The sequence below is a fragment of the Camelus ferus genome, chromosome 7, assembly GCF_009834535.1.
Source record: "Camelus ferus isolate YT-003-E chromosome 7, BCGSAC_Cfer_1.0, whole genome shotgun sequence".
NCBI classification, from domain to species: Eukaryota; Metazoa; Chordata; class Mammalia; order Artiodactyla; family Camelidae; genus Camelus; species Camelus ferus.
In genome coordinates, this window is record NC_045702.1 from 59,574,452 (window position 1) to 59,595,891 (window position 21,440).

General features: G+C 41.3%; 1 protein-coding gene across 3 annotated transcripts in view; it reads left to right on the forward strand.

The window, feature by feature from the left end:
• SLC25A13 (solute carrier family 25 member 13) overlaps positions 1–21,440 on the forward strand; it is a 179,720-nt gene that overhangs the window by 26,610 nt on the left and 131,670 nt on the right. For 2 of the 3 annotated variants that reach the window (XM_032483972.1, XM_032483973.1), the window contains exons 2-3: positions 104–157; positions 12,459–12,601. In XM_032483972.1, coding sequence (XP_032339863.1) covers positions 104–157; positions 12,459–12,601 — 197 coding nt within the window. Of the gene's footprint in view, positions 1–103; positions 158–12,458; positions 12,602–21,440 lie in introns of those variants that run through there. The other variant, XM_032483974.1, reaches the window with a different exon arrangement.

Consider the following 21,440-nt stretch of genomic DNA (forward strand, 5'->3'; position numbering starts at 1 on the left):
TGAAATCCACTAATTTCTAACCTGGAGTTTATTTTCTTTCAGTCTGCTAGCTTGATTTCTCAGCTTTGTTCTAATAATATAAACATTTTATGTTTATTTATAGGTGGCTTTAACCAAGAGAGCAGATCCAGCTGAGCTTAGAACAATATTTTTGAAGGTCAGTATAAAGGATTCTATTTTGTTTCTTGTTTGATTTGTGTTCTATAACTTTTAAAGATTATTTTTGAGCAGCTCTTTATTTCATTGTTAGATTTTTAAAAAATCCCCTCAAGTATCTTTACTAAAGACGTATGAAAGAGATCCTTTATAATTTTGTCTGTTTTAAAAAATGTATCAGATACTTGTAGGCAACAGTTAGTTTGTGACGGCTGCATGATTTATATTTTAATTTCTTTTGTCTCACATGGTGCCAGGTATTAAAAAGGAATTGCTGGGGGATTTAGTCTCACAACCCATTTACCTTTATCAGGATTGACCTGTGCAGTTTGATGATATGAATGCTTTTTCTCCTAAGAAGTTTAAAGCTCTTTGTAAACATCTTAGTAATCCTTCATTCATCCGGAGGGGACTGTCATTGTCTCTCTTTGTAGAACCTTGCTGTTGGTACCATCACCATTATTGTCAGATCATTTTACTACAACTGTGATGCCCCTGAGGAGGCCTCAGTTATGAGTAAGGGTAGATAAGACATCACAACAGACACCATGCAAGTTCCTTTCCTTAGTTTCTTATACTTTGCTCTACTTTGTGATTTTGGGCACCGAGTGATTAATACGCCAATAAAAATCTACCTCAGGTCCCAAACACGAACCACTTTTAAAGTTGACTGGTATTACTCAAAAAAGAAAAGGCTCCTTTTGTAAAGATTTTACAAAGTGTTTTAAAATACTGAAATTTTAAAAAGTATGTAGGTGGGCCTTTTCTAAGCATGGTGAAAGGGTAGCCGTGCTGTATATAAAGAGGACCAAGGCTTCAAGTGAGAAGCTTGTCCTGCTGCTGTGTACCAAATATATGGCTTACAAAGCTGTTAATTCTGTGAGCATCACTTTCCTCATCAAAATGTGTTACTATTTAAAAAACTGAGAAATCAGGGAATTTGAATACTGATAGGATTATATGATATTAAGGAATTCTTATGAATTGATTTTTTTAGGCTGGGTAATGGTATTTTGAATATGGAAACTGTAAAAGAGTCTTTTTCTTTAAGACTGTATACACTTAAGTATTTACAGATGAGATTAGGATACATGAGATTTGCTTTTAAATAATCCAGTTTTGGTGGGGTAGGAAAAATAAATGGGCAGTGCGATGATTAACTTTTGCAGTTGGGAAATGGAATGTCAGGTTTAGTATACTATTCACTTTACTTTGTATATATTTGAGAATTTCTTATGTTACAAAAATTGTAAATCTCAATGAAAAAACTTGAAGATGGTTTGCATTAGATATTGATTCAGTAAATGATTAAAATTAAATAATTCAAACTAAGAGATGAAGACTCCAAAAGAAAATGGTTAAATAATAAGCAGAATATGAGAAAAAAGAGTAAATTTGTCGGGTGGATTAGATCACACATAGAAAAGCAGAATTCTTTATAAGTTTGTTTGTTGCCCAGAAAGGTCAATACAGTGTAGAGATTCTAAGGTGGAAAAGGATTCTGGATAATGAAAATCCAGAAAACAGACACTCAGGTGTTTCTGGCCTAGACGGGCGTCTATTTCTGTGCTTGTTGGCCCCCTTGGTTGGGCTGAGGTGTGTATGAGGGAACCGTAGACGTTTTTAGCGTGTGAATCTGAGGTCTCTGCTTGTGAAACCCAACTGATGGGATTCTGGAAGACCACTGTAGAAGAGCACGTGAGTGGTTGCTGCAGAGCCTGGAGAGATGAATAAAACCTGTTAAGTCGAGCTGGCAAAGTCATAATCATTCTCTGAACTCAGAATCTGTTACTTCGGTTTTCTGAACCAGCAATGGTCGTGGGCATCCTTCTGACAGGAAATGGGAGCAATGTAGAGTATCCCAGTAGATGGTGCATCTTAGATACTTACTGGTATTTGGTGTGATTCAGGGCAAAGGCTCCAGTTAAAAGCTGTGTCCACCTTTTGAGACCACGTGGTAGCTGGTGAGGCTAGGTTAAGATCCTACTTTGAAACAACATATCTTTTCCGCTGCTACATCTTAGCAGTAGGCAAGTCTTGACTGGAGACAAATGATTGATCAGGTGGACCCAGGGAGGGTAGGAGTCTGTGCCGAGTTCTGGAGAGCCACCTGTGGGTGGGGCTTCTGCCTCAGTGGGCCTGTAGGCTGGGGTGGAATCTTTGGGACCAGACAGGGAAGTGCTGTCTTCCCTTGGGGTGGCTAGGACTCCATGGCTTTTGAGTGAGAGTTCCATATGACTTAGTCTGATGGGGTGATGTGGGGGTAACTGTCCCTGAAGAAAACAGTGATCAGCAGTTTCTGGAAGGGATTGTGGATCTGGCAAAAGTTCGGGTGATCTCATCAAGCTCGGGTAGTGTGGTACCAACGCAAATCCATCTTGGCTCAGCACGCTGAGGATCTCTTGTTTATTCTCGACCGCAGATGGTGTTGTGGTGGGGGAAGAATAGGGAGCGAGGCGCTCTGGGGGCCATGCCAGGCACGTCTCCGCTGTGGCCCGGCTTTTCAGTAAAGTGTGGATCAGCAGTGAGCACTCTATAAACCGACTATGCTGATTTTCAGACTTGTTCCTTCCTTATAAATATCCCAGCCTTCTCTCTGCTAAACTAGTTAGATGATTCTTCTGTAGCCTTGGAGAGGTAGAGGTTTCATTCAACCCTTTGGACCAGATGTGCTGGTGGCAGGGGAGCTGGCAGCTGTGGAGATCAGAAAGAGCTAGTGGAGCCGAAGCAGACAGGGAAGAAGGGTTTGGGAGGGCTAAAATGGGCCCAGTTGTGGCTTACTTTATGTTTTTGAGAGGAGTTAAAATCAATTCCACTTTTCTTTTTCTGAAGTTGCTTACTGTATGTTGAGCACAGTGTCAGATGTTGGGAATATAAAGATGTATTAATAATGGCTCCATCCCTTAACTATGTGCCTATGTATGCACGTTAGTGTAAAAACAAAACAAAACCAAACCCGTAATATGGTTGATGTGCGTTATATAGCATTCATTAGCAGGAAGATGATGTGGGGCTAATTACATCTTCCTAGAGAGGGTCATTGAAGTTATACGGAGGTGGTGACATATGAACTGGACTCAAAGATAAGTAGGTATTTATCAGATGGAGAAGTAGAGGAGGGTTGTGGAGCAAAGGAAGACCATTCCAAGCAAAGGAGAATAGCATGAGCAAAGCAAAGAGCTCTGAGTGCCAGCTGTGGGGGTGACCTGGAGCACAGGGTCTTGGGCAGTGGTACTAGAATGACAGGCGGGGTGGGACTTGGTGTCAAACATCCCCAGCCTAAGGCTTTTTTTTTTTTTTTTTCATGCAGACTATTCTTGCGAAATGTGGAGGGTAGTGTTTTGTCTGAATGTAGAAGTTGAACTCTAGATGTAATCGGGTTTGTTTCTAACCTAACATTACCATGGGTTTTTCCCCTGCCTAACGCTTTCCATGCGGCTTCGTGTTAAACAGGTGTGTATTGAGTACTTACTTACTGAGTTTAAATAAAGCGTCATGAAACTTTGCAGTGAGCGGGATGTGCAAAAAAGAATAAGCAAAGACCATATCTTGAAAGAGTTCAGATTTTATACAGAAGACCAGATTTACAGGCCTGTAGAAGGTTAAAAAAAAAAAAAAAAAAAAACTAAGTCAGCATACTCAAGGGTCACTTGTGTGGTTAAAGCAAAAGCCACAGGAAGTGGGAGGAGGGAGCAGTCCCTGCAGTGGTGAGAGGTCAGAGAAGTCTCCTTGAGAGGGGGTTTGAGGAGCCTCAGGGGTGCGTGGGAGCTGGGGAGGCACAGAGGAGGGCAGCCGAGGGTTCTGGGGAGCAGGTCCACGTTGGAGAGAAGGCCTGGAGATGGGTTTGGGAGCAAACAGCCTCTCCGGATGGAAGGATTTTTGCTTATTCTTCAAATGTTTATTTAAATTCAACTCTGCCAAGGAGTCTGCCAAATATTACAGGGTGTGGGTGACAAAATTAGAAAGATAATTGGGAGTTTGGCATTTCTGCTAAACAATAGCAAGCCATTGAAGGTTTTCTGAGTTATGTAGTGACACTGGAGGGTGGGTTTGAGATTTGATTGGTGCAGCAAGGCCACAGGTTAGGCAGCTTTGGATGTAATCCTGGTGTGAGGCCCTAATAACTTGATGAGGGTTGTGGCAGCAGGGGGAATGGAGAATGGGCAAGTTCAAGACGTTTTGAAGGACTGTCTGATGAAAATGACTGATCTTGTATAGTGGATGAGAGAGAGCAGTGGGTAAATATGACCACTGGATAGATTTGCAGGGTGCAGGGTGGTGCCAGTAATAAAAATGGAGAAATTGAGGAGACAACCATTAGCTCAAGGAGGGAGCCAAGCAGGTGATGCTTACTGTCCAGAAGTACGGAGCTGGAAGCAACTAAATGCCTGTAGTGTGAGATGTGGAAGATGGGAAGACTGGACAAGGGAAATAGGTTATATTACAATCTGTAATAGTAATATCTAGTGATGCACACTTGGATTTTATAATTATTCTTTGTTAACGAAAGCATAGTACGTATGTTAAATTTTTTGTAGACAAATTTGGAAAAACAGGTTTTTTTTGAAAACCTTTTTTCTTATGACAGAATGATTCACTCTGAAAATTTAAAAAGCAGATTGTGAAGAAAAGTCACTGTGTTCCATATATATTTATATCTATATGTTTATATATACATATATCCATTTCCTACTCTTTCTCTCCGTTTCTCTGTCTCTATAATGAATATAATTTTTTTCCTTAGCGGGAGGAAAAATACTGTTTCATGCTCATTTTTTTCCCTCAGCTAATATGTTGTGAATATCTTTTCCTATAATTGAATGCATCTCTGCAGTATTTTTATTGCTGTGCTGTTCCTGTGTATAGCTGGTTTACCGTAATTTGTCTAGCCACTCCTTATTATTGGATGTTTAGTTGTCTTCTCTGTTTTACTATCGTAAAACTGTAATGAATACCCTTGAACCTACATTTTTCATATAGCTAGCATTTTCTTAGGATACATTTATAGAAGTGGCATCATTGGATTAAAGAGTAGGTTTACAACATTTTACAGTTTTTGATTCTGGGCAGACTGCCTTTCAAGAAGGTTGTATCCATACACATTCTGGTAGGAGTATAGAAGTTTACTTTTCTCCACATTTTGTTGTCGACTCAGATTATTCAAAAAATACAGCAGCAACAATAAAAGACCTTTCTGCCAACTCGTTAGTTGAAAAATTGAATCTTATTTTAAATTTGTTTTTTAATCAACATCAATATATTTATTCACTATTTGTAATTCTTAATTACATTTAAAATTTTTTATTTTAAAAACATATAGAAAGTAGAATAGTAAACACCCACATAACCAATACCTAATTTAAATTACATTTGTCATATTAGTTTCACATATATGTGTGTGTGTGTGTATACACACACACACTGGTATATTTCAGTGTAAGTTAGCTATCATCATAATTCACCCTAAATTTCAGGATCTAGCTCCAAATAATAACAGTTTCCCTCATGGCCATAATATATATCATTGTGCACTTAATGCAATGAATACTAATTCCTTAATTACATGAAATACTTGATCTGTATTCAAATTCTTAATTATATTTTATTCCTCCCTTATCACAGGGAAGTGAGGGAAAGAATTTGGTCAGATGCTGTGATCAAGTGTGCACAGCATTTCCCAGTAGCAGGGAAACAGCTGAGGAGAGTGTCCTTCAGCCCTTAGATGTGAATGATTTGTGGCGAAAACGGGTGACTGGATGATTCTGGTTCTGACCTGGCTTGTTCACAGTTGAGTGTTCAGTGTAGTGACAGCTTCCTTTCCTTGGCTACTGTATTCTTCGGTGTGGTGGGTGTTTCTTGATGGTGACAATTGGTTTCTTAGTCAGGGTTCTCCAGAGAAACAGAACCAGTAGGAGATCTCTCATCTCTAGTTCTGGCTGTTTATCCCTCTAATGAGGTTTATTATGAGATACTGGTTTACCCCCTCCATTTTGGAGGCAGAGAAGTCCCATGATGTCCTGTCTGCAAGCCAGAGACCCAGGAAAAACTGTGGTGTAATTCAGTCCAAGTCTGAAGGCGTGAGCAGCAGTGGGGGCTGATGGTGTAAATCTCAGTCTGAGGGCCAGAGAAGATGGGTCCCAGCTCAAGCAAAGGGGCAGGTAAAGGAGCGAATTCTCCTTTCCTCCACCTTTTGTTCTGTTGGGCCCTCAATGGATTGGGGAGGCCAGTCTGCTTTACTGAGTCCACCGATTCAAATGCCAGTCTCATCCAGAAACACGCTCACAGACACACCCAGAAACAGTGTTTCATCTGGGCACCTCTTGGCCGGTCAATGTGACAGAAAATTAACCATCACGATTAGTATTATACTCAGTTCTGCAGAGAGTCCTGAAAGCCTCCCCATTTCATAAGTATACGTTTAATCATACTAAAACGTCTACAGATTGTGAGGGAGAGAAGCTTTGGGTCATTTGTAAAAATCTGTTCCCAAAGAAGGATTAAAGAACATTTTAAAGATTCAGCGGCTGTGAGGTGTAGTCCACTCCCCTGACAGGGACCCTCTGCTCACTGCTGCAAGGGTGGCAGAGCTGCCCTTGTCAGCGTATTCTTCTTCGGGTCTGCCTCTGTCCATCAGTCTAAGGAAGAACCTTTAACATCCTTGCTATAATCACAAGGCAGACCACCCCAGCCTTTGTAATGAGCTGATTTTGAAAACTGAAGAAAACTTGTTTTTTATGTCCAGATTAACATATTCTTACATTTGAGATGATTTCTTTATCACCTCTAAAAGATGAGGCAGATAAAATATCAGATTTTTCATTGTAAACTATTTATTGAGGTATAAATCAAGCTCCCAGATTGTAAATGTCCAGCTCCCTGAATGTTCACAAAGAGACCCCCCCCATGTTGCCTGCACCCCAGAAGCCATCTGATGCCCCTTTGGTCAATACCCACCCCTCCCCAGGGTAACCAGTTGTCTGACTTCTATCACCATACATTAGCTTTGCCTGGTATTCAACTTTATGTAAATATGATCAGACAGTCTGTATTCTTGTGTCTGTTTTCTTTCACTCTTCTTTTATTTGTAAGATTCATCCACGTTGTCGTGTGTAGTTGGTGTTGGTCTCATTGCTGTGTTGTATTCCATCGTGTGACTATACCACAATTCATTTAAACATTTTTTTGTTGGTTGACTTTTGAGTTATTTTCCGCTATTTTACTCTCCAAAGTAATGCTGCCATGGGGTGAGGCCAGCTCAGTGGTGTGGCACGTCCTCTCTGGTCCCCACCCAGCCTCTAACCTAGGTGCAGCCCTAACCCCAGGCCCGGCCGTGTCCCAAACCAAGGCAGAGACTGCCGTCACACCCGGGAGAGGCCCAGCTCCCTCAGGGCTCCTGCCTCAGCCCCTTGCCCTTGACCCCGCCCCAAAAGGGCCGAGATGGCCACTGAGCACAGGAGAGAGGAGCCCTGGCTCGTACCTTGGCTCTGCTGCAGCCCCTCCAGCTCCCAGCCCTGCTTCCAACCAAGGTGGTAGCTGCCAGCACACCCCGGAGAAGACGCAGCCCGTGCTCACTTCAGATCCACCCTCCCACCAGAGCCACTGGGCACATGCAGACTGCAGAGGGGTGCTCCCACTCAAGGACGTGTCTTTAGCACTGGGATAGGTAACTGTTCTCCCTAATTCCACGGAGAAAAAACAGAAAACAAAATTAGAAGACAGGAATATGTTTCAAATGAAAGAACAAGAAAAAACCCCTGAAAAAACCCCTAATGAAACAGGGATCATTAACTTACCTGATAAGAGTTCCAAGCAACAGTAATAAGAATCCTAACTGAACTGGGGCAAGGGGTAGATGAACAGGGAGTTTTTACAAAGAACTAGAAAATATAAAAAAGAACCAGTCAGAACTGATAGTCACTGAAATGAAAAATACACTAGAAGGAAATAACAGATTAAGTGACAGAGGAGAACACATATATGATCTGGAAGATAGAGTAATGGAAGTCACCCAGTCAGAACAGCAAAAAGGAAAACATTTTAAAAAAGTGAGGATAGTTTGAGAAACCTCTGGGACAACAGCAAGGGTACTAGCACTTGCATTATAGGGATCACAGAAGGAAAAGAGAGAGGGAGAAAGGGTAGAAAATCTATTTGCTGAAATTATTGCTGAAATATTCCAAAACCTGAAGAAGGAAATAGATATCCAGGTCCAGAAAGAACAGGGAGTCCCAAGCAAGGTGAACCCATTCAGACCCACACTGAGACATATCATAATTAAAATGGCGAAAGGTAAAGATAGAGAATTTTAAACACAGCAAGAGAAAAACAGAGTCACCCACAGGGGAACCCCCATAAGGACGTCAGCTGACTTTTCAGCAGAGACTTTGCAGGCCAGAAGAGAGTGGCATGATCTACTTAAAATGCTGAAATGCTACAACTGAGGGTACTCTACCCAGCAAGGTTATTTTTCACAATTAACAGAGAGATGAAGAGCTGCTCAGACAAGCAAAAACTGAGTTTATCAATACTAAACTGACCTTACAATAAGTGTTAAAGGGTCATCTTTAAGTGAAAAAGAAAAGGCTACAACAAGAAATAAAAAAAGTATAGGATGGGAAAAATCCCACTGGTAAAGGCAAGTATATAGTCCACGCTGTGGATCAAGCACTTAAATTAACTAGTATGAACTTTCAAAGAAAGTTGAAAAATCAACTAAACTACAATGAACAGCTAAGAGAGACATGAAGATATAAAATACTACAATAAACAGCTAAGAGAGACATGAAAATATAAAATATGACATCAAAAACAAAACATAGTAGTGGGGAGTAGAAAATGTAGATCTTATAGGATGGGTTTGAACTTACATGACTGTCAGTTGAAAACAAGTAGTTTTCAGGTCAACATATGTGAACTCCATTGTAACCACAAATCAAAAAGCTACAGTAGAGACACAAAAACTAGAGAGAGGAGCACAGATATATCACTAAAGAAAATCATCAGACCACAAGGGAAGAGACTGAAAAAGGAAGAAGAGAACAGAGAACTATAAAAGCAGCCAAAAACCAAAAAAACAAAATGGCAAACAACATACCTATCAAAATAATGTTGCTGTGGATATTAAAATTCTAAAGCATGTTTTCTGTTATGTATGTGTGTGTGTGTGTGTGTGTGTACCTACACACACATGCTCCCCCCACCATGTATGTGTGTGTTTACACACATGTTTCTGTGAGATGCACTTACGATTGAAATTGCTGGACCTGTGCTTGTGTGTGTGTTCAGTTGTAGTAGATATCACCAAGCAGTTTTCTAAAGCAGTTCACAGGTTGCATTTGCTCCACATTTAGCCAACACTTGTAATTTCTTTTTAATTATCTTGTGTATGAATGGTGGCATTGCATTGTAGTTTTATTTTGCATTTTCAATGGAACTGTTTTAGGGGTCAGCAGCTTGACAATGATTCTAAAGATCCTTTGGGGGAAAATCAAAGAGTGATTGATTATGGCCAAGAAGACTTCCAAGAGAAAAGTAATGCAATGTTTTTTAACCTCACATTCATTCAGCGGATCCTTACTGAACATGTTTCATTATCTGGCAGGCAACAGTCTGAACTCGAGGGTATGGCAGTGAGAAGGGAAGAAAAATCCTGTCCTGGCGGAGCTTTCCCCCTAGTCACAGCAATTAAGATGCATGTACTCTTGTAACACAAGAGTAGACAGGTCAGTTGCCAAGGGTAGTCCTGAAATGTTTCCTGCTGCAGTGATGACAAGAGCTGTCAGCTCGTCCTGGCATTCTCTCATGGACTTTGGGGACAGCCTCAGAGTACATCTTGACCTTAGGAGGCCATTGCCAATCGATCAGAACTGGTACTGAAGGTGGACTTGATTGCTAAGTCTTCCCCTGGTGACTGTATGATAATTTAGTATGTGGGATGCATGGCATCCCAAAGAGCGCAGAAGGGAGGATGATTTGATGTGTGGTCCTGGGACAACCAAGAGAATAAATGGAAGAAACTCAGGTTGGAGGATCCTTATCTCAAACCACATATAAAAACAAAGTGCCAGTGTATTTAAACATAAAGATAAAAGAAACCTACTCAAAAAAAGCTAAGAGAACATGTGGGTGAGTATTCAGTCTTGAGATGAGGAAGGACTAGTTTCTAAACTTAGAAGTAATGGAAGAAATTACAAAGGAGAATAAAATCTATAGACTCAATTATATAATAATATCAAACTTGAAGAATATTTGCCAGAAGTATGATAGACAAAGAGGGGAAAGGGCATGTTTGCACACTGTTGGTGGGAGTATAAATTGGTACAACCTTTTTCGGAGAGCAGTGTGCTAAGTTTCAAGAGCCTTAAAGTTCCTCTCCTTTGACTCAGCAGTTTCTCTTTCTGGCGTCTAGCCTTTGAAAGTTGACGGGAATTTGGACAAATACTGTATACAAAGCTGGCTACCTTAGTTTTATTTAAAAATCCTAAAAACTGGAAATAATCCAATAATAATCTAATAATGTCTGCTGGTGGGAGAGGAGTTAAATTGTGTTTTTAAATAAATGAATTATTCACTACGATAAGCAAACATAGGTATAATTCTAAATCATAGGATTGCTGTAATTAGCAGTGACATTTCCTTTATATTTCAGTTTCGTTTTGCCTCAGTAAGGAAAATCAAAATATAATTCTACGATTGCAGAAAGCCGACTTCGATGCTAACTGAAGAATACTAGGATTATTGGGCCATCTTTGGGCTTTTCTTTTGTGCTATGCTAAAAAATGTTAAATAAAAACCAATATTCTAGTGCTTTATCAAGTGCTTATTGTGTGTATGGCATTGTACTAGTTATGTTAGATGATTGTTAATTTATTTCTAGCGAAAACGTTAAAAGCAGGTAGTGTTGTTACCCCATTTTGCAGGTGGGGAGCCAGAGACCTAGGAAACTATCTACTTACGTGAGGTCATACGGGTGGTAAGAGGCAGAGGCAGAAGCAGGGCCCCGCACAGCGCAGGCCCGAGGGACTCCAGAGCCTGTAACTGGGTATCTGACCAAGAGCTTATCCTGCATTGGGATGACTGAAATGTAGAAATAACGTGACTTTTTAAAACAGTTTTAATTGGGCTTAACTGCCAGCACAGAGGGAGCAGAGATGCTGTCATTACAGCTCCCTTCACCGTGCTGCCCCATCACTGTGGCCACCAGTGGCTGCTGTCACCCAGCTAGGTCTGTTCTAGTGGCTCATGGTTGTCACCTCCCCACTCCCCCAAATCACGGTTCGATCCCCAGGATCAAGATACTCTCTCCTGCTCCACAAGGATGCACATGATCTCCATGTTGTTTCTCAGCATTTCCCGCTGCCCCCAGGGCTCCATGGAGCAGGAATGAGCAGGTTCCACTTCCAGGAATGTATCGTGGGCGGTATCCGGGGGAAAGCTGTGAAAAAAGGTCACATGCCACCTGTGTTCTTACTGTTTCTGTTCTAGAATGTAGAGGACACCAACTACAGCAGCATTTCTTACCTGCTTTCGTAAAATCCCACAGAAGCCATGCTGTTAACAGTCTCTGCTTTCTAGCTTAGCTTGTTTGTCATCCCTTTTTTTTTTCTCTCTTTTTTTGGCATCATTGTTGCCCTTGAAACAGGAATGGAGGAGAAAGAGTTAGGATGTTTTCATCCATGATTTCATAATTCTACTTTTTTAAAAAAAGCTCTATGTCCTTGCTAAAGAACAAGACATAATTTGTCTTCCACATTTCTGTAAACCAGGGTTCCTGAACCTCAGCACTGCTGACATTTGAGCTGCATGACTTTGTAGTCGGGGGTCACCCTGTGAGTTGTATGGTGTTGAGCAGCATCCCTGGCCTGTACTAACTAGATGCCGGTAGAGTCCCCTCCCCCAAGCTGTGACAGTCCAAACCGTCATCAGACACTGCCAGATGTCCCCTGTGGGGAAAAAGAAAACAGGCAGCTCAGAGCTAGAGAATTCCGTTCCCCAAAGGCAGGTCACATACAGAGAAGGCTAGTTCTTCTGCATGGTGCTTGCTATGGAGAACGTTGGTGTTGGTAAGTTGGACAGTCAGGCTAAACTGCCCCCAGTTGAAAACCACGGGTATGAAAATAAAGCTTGACAAACTGAATGTGTCTTTGCTTTTTCTTTGGAGTGACGGGAAATAACTATCCTTGTGAAGAGTATATTGTCATATCTTGTATTTTATCCTTTGAGTATTTTCAGCTCTTTCACATATTGATCTCGATTATATACTTTTGAGAATAAAACATCTTTTCTCTCTTCTTTTTAAACAGTATGCAAGCCTTGAAAAAAATGGTGAATTTTTCATGTCTCCCAATGACTTCGTCACTCGATATCTGAAAATTTTTGGAGAAAGCCAGCCTAATCCAAAGACTGTGGAACTTTTAAGTGGTGTGGTGGATCAGACCAAAGATGGGTATGTTTATTTTTAATGATCTCGTTTAATTTTTTGGTTTGAAACAGCTTTCTGTTGCTTTGATGATTAGGAAGTCAGTGTCTGCCTTCCCATCTCTTAAGAGCATTTTCTTTACCTATTGCAATTAATACATTATTTTAGAAATAATACCCTTAGCATTTCCTTCAGTGTTCTTATCACAGTTGGGGATTCTCTATGTGTACTTTTTGTGGTTTCACAACTACTGTAGTCTAGTGGTGTGAAGATACACTTGAGTGTATGTAGTACTGGTATTTTTCAAGGCAACTGTAACAATTGTGAATAAATGTAAAAACATAGCACTGTGAACATAACTTTTCTATAATCTTTCTCTGTGCTCCGATAACTTTTAAATGTCACATATGATTAAATGCTATAAATCTAACAGACGGAATAATGACTCCAAATCCCCAAGAAAAGCATTCTGCCCAAGCCGGAAGAGAGACACTGAGCCATCTAAAAGTAAATAGGACACTTTGCAAAATGCCTTTGGATTTTTTTCCCCTTACCTGTCTCTCTGTTTATGTATTTTTAAAAATGAATCTTTCCTAAGCCGTGTAAGATTGCAGTTGGCTTTCACCATTAAGTGCAGAATTCGGGGCTCCAAAATATTGGTAGCAGGAACACAAATGTCCCCCTAATAACCAAGTGTAATCTAGAAAAATCAGCCTTCTCTGTATGAACTGTAGTAGACGCAGCCTGCTGCCCTTGCCGCCTGCTTGCACCCCCTTTGGTAGGCTAGTTGGCTGCCATTCTGGGGTAGCATTCTCTAGCTTTGAGCTTTCTCTGTTGATCCCGTGGCTGATTTTCCCACATGCATGGGGTTGCGATACAACCAGAGTATAAAATCTCTTGACTTAACTGAATGCTCTCAGTTTTTACCAGCGCATCCCCATTCTTATGCACCTGTTTTTCTGTCATTCACGGAAGTAACCTCTCAGATGAAGGTCTTGCAGATGGAAGGCAGTTGCACTTGCTGTAATACCCTGGCGGATGGCTGGACTATACCGTCTCTGTTCCAGTAGCGGTTACTTGAGTTACTTCTGTTTTCCATCTCCTCCCCAAGGTGGGGTTTTTTGCTTGGTAGGAAGTGTCATGTACGAGCGAGCCTTCCGTCCCTCACAGGGTCTCTGTGGGGTGGTGCAGGGAGAGGCTGAGGTATATTTCACACTAGTTCATTCAGGATGAAGCTAGACAGAACATAAATTTATTCTATCAAACATTTTTTTGTGAAGAAAATTTGGTTGCTTCCACATCCCCTGTGCTTATAAGATTCAGAGGAAGTGTGACTGAGCTCACATGCAATATGAATTATCTGACTCAAGGTTTAAGATCAATTTTTTCCTTCTTGATAAACATTTTTTTAAATTACAGAAAAGCTAAGAGAATACGATGAATGCACAAAAGATATGCTTCACCTAGACTGACTAACCATTAACATTTTGGACACCTTTGCGCTTTTTAGTTTTTAACACTCTTTCTACACATAAACATGCACACATATAATTTCTTTTTTTGGCTGGTACCATCTAACTATAAGCTGCAGACATCATAATACTTCAGGATTTATCTTCTATGAGTAAAAACCTTCTTACAATTGTCGTATTTAGAAGGGTTAGCAGTCATGTCAAATATCACATAATATCCAGTTCATTTTCAAATCAGATCTCCCCACCCCCCACCTCAAATGCCTCATTGCCTTTTTTCCTTCTTTAATCCAGGATTTAGTCACCATTCTTGTATTATATTTAGTTGTATCTCTTTGGGTCTAGAACAGACTCCTGCCTTTTATTGTTTTTTTCATGACATTGAAAATCCAGGCCCTGTTATTTCGTTGAAGGGCCCATGTTCTGGACTCATCTGATTGTTTCCTCATGACTTGGATTCGGGGTGCAGGTTAGGAGAGACTCCACTACCTATTGTGTCTCCTCCGGAGGCACCTTGTCCTGGCGTTGATGATGGTCAATTTGATACCTTGGTTAAGGTGGTGTCCACCAGATATTTCCACTGTACAGAACCCATTTTTGTTTGCAGTTAGTAAACAGATGCTTCCAGGGGATGTGGGGTATCCTGTTGCCCAGCAGCCTTTCAGCCAGTGGTCTTGACATCCATGGTGATCCTTCTCCGAACCAGTTGCTACACTGGTGTTGGAAAAGTGGTGAGTTTTCTAGTTCTCTCTCTCTTCTCTGTGTATTGTTTAGCATTTTTCAGTAGAGGAGAGCTTTCTTCACTCCTTTTCTTTTTCTCTTAATCTTTTATATCGGTATAAATTCATGGATTTATTCATTTTAAACTCAGTGCATTATAAGCCTTTACTGTATTCTCTGAGTAGCTCAAATTGTCCCAGTGAGATTGATGGGAGTCCCTTCAAACTGGCTGCTGTACCCTCAGCCTTTGAGCTGTGCTTGCTTTTGGCAAATAAAATGTTCCAGGCTCACTTTGGATTTGTCCTGCCTCTGACAGGGAAGTCACTCTTCTCTCAGAGGCGCTGGTTCCTTTAGTTGGGGCTGGTGCTCGGAAACAAGGGATTGGGTGCTGGCTTGTTATGAGGGTGTTACTGCCTCGAACTTTTCAGTGGGAAGAGCTGGGAAATACACTTTTAAAAATCAAAAGTTTATAATGGTATTTCCTATTTAAATTTAACATTTTCGGAGTTTTCTATGTCTTTTATTTTGTGTGTGTGTCTCTTTCAGTGAACATTTTGATTCCTAGCTATGTTAATATATTTAGTCATTAATTTTACACAATTATTGTATCTTCTAATGGACTTCGCTTCCTTTCCATCACTCCTCCATTAACACACATGCTTTTCCTATTTCTTTTTACATACAGTCTTCGAAAATACGCCTTAAATTCATTAGATGCCAACAGTGTAACATACATTTTCCATATATAATATAATGTAACATAGCATGTATTTTTTTTTTAAGAGTTTATAACAAATCTGAAATGTTGGCTTTCTTTTCCTAGTTTCCCAGATGAGAACTGAAGGATCAAGCAGTTTGCTGCCAACAGGTGCTCAGGCCTGTCCTGGCTCCATCCAGGGCTTGGCACAGATCCAAGCTGCCTCTTCTCTCATCACCTTGCAGTCCTCTTTAACTTGACATTTTCTATCAGATTTTGTATCATTTTATATCTTGCTGTTTTTCTGTGACCCAGAGTATCTTAGATGGCCTCAATCCTTTGCCCTATGACTTTTTTTTTTCCAGTTGCAAAAGCAATATTAATAATGAACAGCTCAGTTTCAAAAAGGGAAACAACCATCCATGACTTCCTCATCTTGCCACAAATTTTTGAGTTTTTTAGTATCTTACATCATTTAACCCACGTCAACATTTTTCATAATTTGAATTCATTTTAATTGTAATTCTCTTTTATAATCTTTTAGACTGTATCAGTTTTTATATTTTCATATGCTATTCAGATTAATGTGCCATACTTTATGAAATCATGTCCTTACAGAGTTATTTCAGTTTCTACTTTTCTATAATAGGTACTGTTGGAGTGCATATCTTCTTGTATGTGACATTACCCCCCTTTATTTAATATTTCCTAAGAAAGAATAAAGAAGAGAGGAGGACCCTCTAAAGGTAGAAACATTTAATAACTCACTATGTATTGTGATAATTATTTCCAAAAGGACTGGGTGAATGGAGGAACTCATGCCCGGTGTTAAAGCTAACTGAGCTGGTAGCACAGGGCCAGTGTTTGAGACCCATTTAGGTGTTCCTGTGCCATTTCCTCTAATCCCAACTCTGACACATCACTCCAGTATTTACTTCACAAATAGGTGTAGTCATACATCTATTCTTAGCATAAAATGGTGAATGTCTTCATTTCCCCGTCCTTTCCCTTTCTTTGGAAGCATAGTGTTTGTCAAGTTCATATGTCACACATCATTCTCCCAGATCAGCTACTGTTCCTTGAAAAAAAAACATGACAGAAGCCACATGTGGCCCCCCCTGACCCCAAAGCACAACACACACATCCACAGCAAGGGAGTGCTGGAGGGGTGCCGTTCATCTGGCCAGGCTCTTTTGGGGTGTGATCGCTTGGCTTGACCGGCCGGAGGGATTTTAGTGCATAACTTTATTAAAATTTGAAAAGCTATTTGTAGATAGATTGACAACTTTGGGATTTAAAAATAATGACCGTGTTGGCCCAGATGTCATGGTGACTTGGCACACTCATTTTTCGTTAGGTACTGTCCCCTTGCTGTAGTTTCTTGAGTCCAAGGACCAGGTCCTGCATATTTTACTGTCTCCAGCGTCTAGTCCAGCATCTGGCTTCGATTTCACATCAGGTTATTGGCTAAGGTAAATCTACTAAGAAGGTTTTGCCCCCTTGTTATGAAAGCCCCCTTGTTATTCCTAAGAATTGGGAAATGGAAGTTCCAGTTCAGATTCTAGATTACTCACTGTTGAAGGCTGAATTGTGGCCACCTGAAGTTATCAAGTCATAATTCCTGGACTTTGGAAATGTGATCTTTTGGAAAACTGTCTTTGCAGATGTGATTAAATTTGGGATCTTGAGATGAAGAGATTACCATGGATTATCTGCGTCTTAAATGCTCACAAGCATCCATGTAAGGGTCAGAGAGAAAGTCGACATAACACTGGCAAGAGCAGGAGGCATTGTGACCACAGAGGCAGAGATGAGAGAGGTGGGGTTGGAAGCCAGGGAACACCTGGGGCAGCCCAAAGCTGGAAGAGGAAGGAAGGACGGTCCCTCTGGAGGGAGGGCAGCTCTGCTGACAACTTGATTTCAGACGTCTGGTCCCCAGAACTGTGAGAGGATGAATTTCTGCTGTGCTGAGCCACCCACTTTATGGGAATGTAGCATAGCAGCCCTGGGAAATGAGTACTCTGACATAGCTCTTTTCTTTGGGGAATGAGAAAGCCTATATTTACAAAGGATTTTAGGAGAACAGAGACCAACCAGTCTGATCCCCTCAGATAGCTTTTTTTTCAGTAGTTGCTTTTGGCTAGATCCAGATGTTTTCAGGTAGAGACCCTTGTTGCAGACTGTCTCCTTGAGGGCCTGGCCTCATCCTGGAGGCTTTAGCTATGTTCAGGGTTGGGCTGAACTCTAGCATGGACGCTCAACACCTGTGCACTGCATGTGCTTACGGGTTCCACACTTCCAGCTTGTTGGCAGAGGGATCCTATATTTCTGGCTCACTCGTGATGCTGATTTAGTTATTTATGAGGTTGTGGCTTGATCAGTCTCCCACGCTGTGAGCTTCCTGTGGAGGGCTGTCCACTCAGTCATCCAGCAGCTATTTGAGAACCTTATCTCTGTTCCGTATGTGCAGGATACCGTGGTGAGCAGGAAAAAAAACAGAGTGCTTGCCTGCTTGGTGCTTCTCATTTAGATGTTAATCAGAGAACCACAAATAAATGTGAGTTGATCTTATAAGTGCTATGAAGAAGAGGCATGGTGTGAGAGACAGTAGAGGGGGCTTCATGCCTATGGGGAGGTCAGGAAAGAATTCCTGTGAATGACATTTGAGCCCTAGAAGTTGGGAGGGTGACGGGGATGCGGGACAGAGGACAGAGCATTGTAGACGAGGAACACATTCTGAAATGCAGAGGTTGGCCTGCCTGGAGCATGGAACGTGCAGGGCATGGTGGGGACGAGGTAGGCTGTTGCCAGACTATGTGGGAACTTGGCACTTCCAATGAAAGATTTGGGGTTTTTATCAGCAGAGCACTGGAGAGCTGTCGAAGGATGTTGTGAGTCGGGAGATGGGCATGATCTGCCTCTGCTACAGCGTCCTCGCTGTTAACTTTCTTTGATTTCTCCAGTCCTCACTCTCCCTTCGAATTGCCTGTTGTGTTTAGATTCCCCTGCATTCCACTGTTTTAATACATTTAATGATGAGTTTAATCAATTTGTGAAGTTCCTTGAGGGAGATGAGGAGAAACTTGGGGTGCCCGGACCTGGAAGCCTTTTTTGTTAGACAGACCTCTGGGCGAGGAGGGGTTTCTCAGCACCTGAGGAGGGGGAGGAGGTGGATCTCTAAGAGCTCCTGACACTCAGACCCTCTGACCTTGGCTGGACCCTGTTAGTCTGTTGCTTGTTGTTAGGTTTGTCTGTGTAACTTTTGATGTATCTTTTAGGTTTCGTTGTCATTATGATGTTTTTGTTTAGAATGAGAATGAAGCTTTTTAAGTGTAGTTTTTATACATTGTTCACATAGCTGTGTACTAAGAGCAAGGGAGAAATACATTGTATGTGTGTGTCCCTTTGAGCTTTGCAAACATGTTTTATTTGTTGTTTATTAACTGAACTCTCATTAGAGAGGCCTGGGTCTCAGAAGCTGTTTCACTAGGGCCTAATCTCACCTGGGAAGACTAAGAATGGCCTGAATAAGCTGGCCTGGCCTCGGGCTCAGGGTGCTCTCTGCCTGTGATGGGTCCCCTGTCTGTGTGGGGCAGGCTCTGGGCGGCTCTGGTATCTAATTGGTTTGCTAGGATCGAACATGGATTTACCAGCTACATGTTTATCTTCCATCTCAAGTGTGGAACCTCTTTGCACTCTATGCGAGAACAATAGTTGGCTCTTCTTTTGAAAAAGGGAAGGTCAGAAATCCTGGTTTCTTAGTGATGGGCTGACACATCCAACTTCCCGCTTTATCAGCCCCCTGTTCTGTGGAATCAAAATGATAGCAATGAAATTAGCATCCACAAAAAATCCTTGTCAGAGTGCAGAGAACAGCCCCGGGACAGTTCCCGTTTTGAGTCATGAGGAATAAGGGTGTTAAAGAAGAAAAGGGTAAAAAAAGAAATCTTAGGTTTTAAAACGTGCGGTTCTATAAATAAATTGTATTCTCTGCCTTTCCCATGCTCACTATGTATCCTTCTGAGGGAAAAAGAAAATGGCCCTTTAAATACTTCACAAGGTGAAGGAGGATATAATAATGTTGATGATGATAAAATCATTTTTATATACCTGTTTTCACTTTGTGAGGCTGTCGCGATGAAATCCAGGCCTCGGCCCCATGCTGGGAGTTAATGAGGTTTACAATTGGCAATGCTTAAAGAGTATTAGGGTAATGTATTTACACATCAGCAGTGCACGGTCTGAAATGCTCATCATCTGTCAAACAGAACCCCAAATCAGTACGAGGGGGTCTTTCAGTTTGCTTAACGAGGGGAGTTCTCCACACTGCTAGGGTGGACGCAGACTTCCGATAACACCTGCATCATAAATGATAGAATCAAGCAAAGGCATCTCTTTAATGAAAACAAAAAGTACTTGGTAATAATCAACAGCAGTCACCCGAGAAGCTTAAATTTTCTTCTTAGTCATCAGACTCCCAAATTAATCCACCAAAACACAAAGCCTCATTAGCAGCTCTCGTCGAATCAGTGTTGTTTTTTCTTTCTCTCAAGGTGTCTGATTAACCCCCTTTCTTTTTGCATTACTCACTTTGTGTTAATATTTGCTGTCTGAAATCATAGAGGGGTACGTGCAGTGTGGTGGCTAGACACTGTCTGCGCGAGAGTAAATTAAAAAGAGTTCTTAAAAAGGTTTGTATTCTATGGCGGGTATATTAGAAAACCTTCTGGAGTGTTAGGTGCCCGGGTTTATTTTTCTTTTTAATTCCAGAAAGGGTTGATTAATGGCTGGGTGCTGATTTCACTTCTCATGCATATGTAAGAGTAGCCGTCCTCCTCCTCCCCCTTCTTCTGAGCGCCAGTCCAGGCCCTCTTTTGGAGAGTTTTGCTGTCAAGGGAAGGTGAGAAATGGGGCTGTAGCTGGAGAGGGCAGGGAGGTGAAAGGAGGGTTTTTTGTTTTTCTTTTTTTTGAAATTGTATAAATATTTTATTAATGTCTTTAAAAATATTTTTATTGAAGTACAGTTAGTTTACAATGGTGTGTCAATGTCTAGTGTACAGCACAATGCTTCAGTCACATAGGAACATACGTACATATGTTCGTTCTCATTCTTCACCATAGGTTGCTACAAGATATTGACTATGGCTCCCTGTGCTACACAGTATAAACTTGTTGTTTATCCATTTTATATACATTAGTTAGTATCTGCAACCCTCGAACTCCCAGTTTATCCCTAAGAGGGTGGGAAGGGATAAATTAGGAGGGTCTCTTTAAAGTGGGTAGATAACCACGTAATGCATGCTGTTGGGACTGACTTCGGAGAGTGGAGAATTGACGATGTAGGAGAGAAAAGGAAGAAATTCTGGTACCTTGTCTGAGAAGGAGGCAGCCTCTTGTGAGACCATGGAGAGTTCCTCAAGAACAGCTGTCCTCAGAGTGTGGTCAGTGGACCCCTGGGAGTCCCTGAGACCTTTTCGAGGAGACCATGAAGTCAGAACCATTTACATAAAAATGCTAAGACATTATTTGCCTTTTTTGTTGTGTTGTATTTAAACATGTTTCTAAAAGCCATGGTGGGTAAAGCCACCAGTGCCTCAGCACCAGCTCAGCAGTGTGAGTGGTCGTGTGTTCTTCACCGCCCAGTGTTCCCCCTAACAGTGGTAACAATGAAGCCAATTCCACTTCAGAATGTCCTCAAAGAAGCAGTAAAAATTGATTTTTATTAAATCTCCCCCTTGAGTACACTTCTTTTACAAATTCTGAGTGAACGGAAGCATGCATGAAGACTGCTGGTCATTGTCTTGTGATGGTTGTTGGAAGAAAAGCACTTGAGGGGTTGCTTCAGGTTGCGTGCTGAGCTAGTCCCTCTTTTCATGGGACATGCTTTTTGACATAGATTTTAACGTAATAGTGTGAAAGCTCATTAGTACAGTTTCAAATTCCATATTGCAGCTAATCTTTAAGAAAGCTGCCTCTT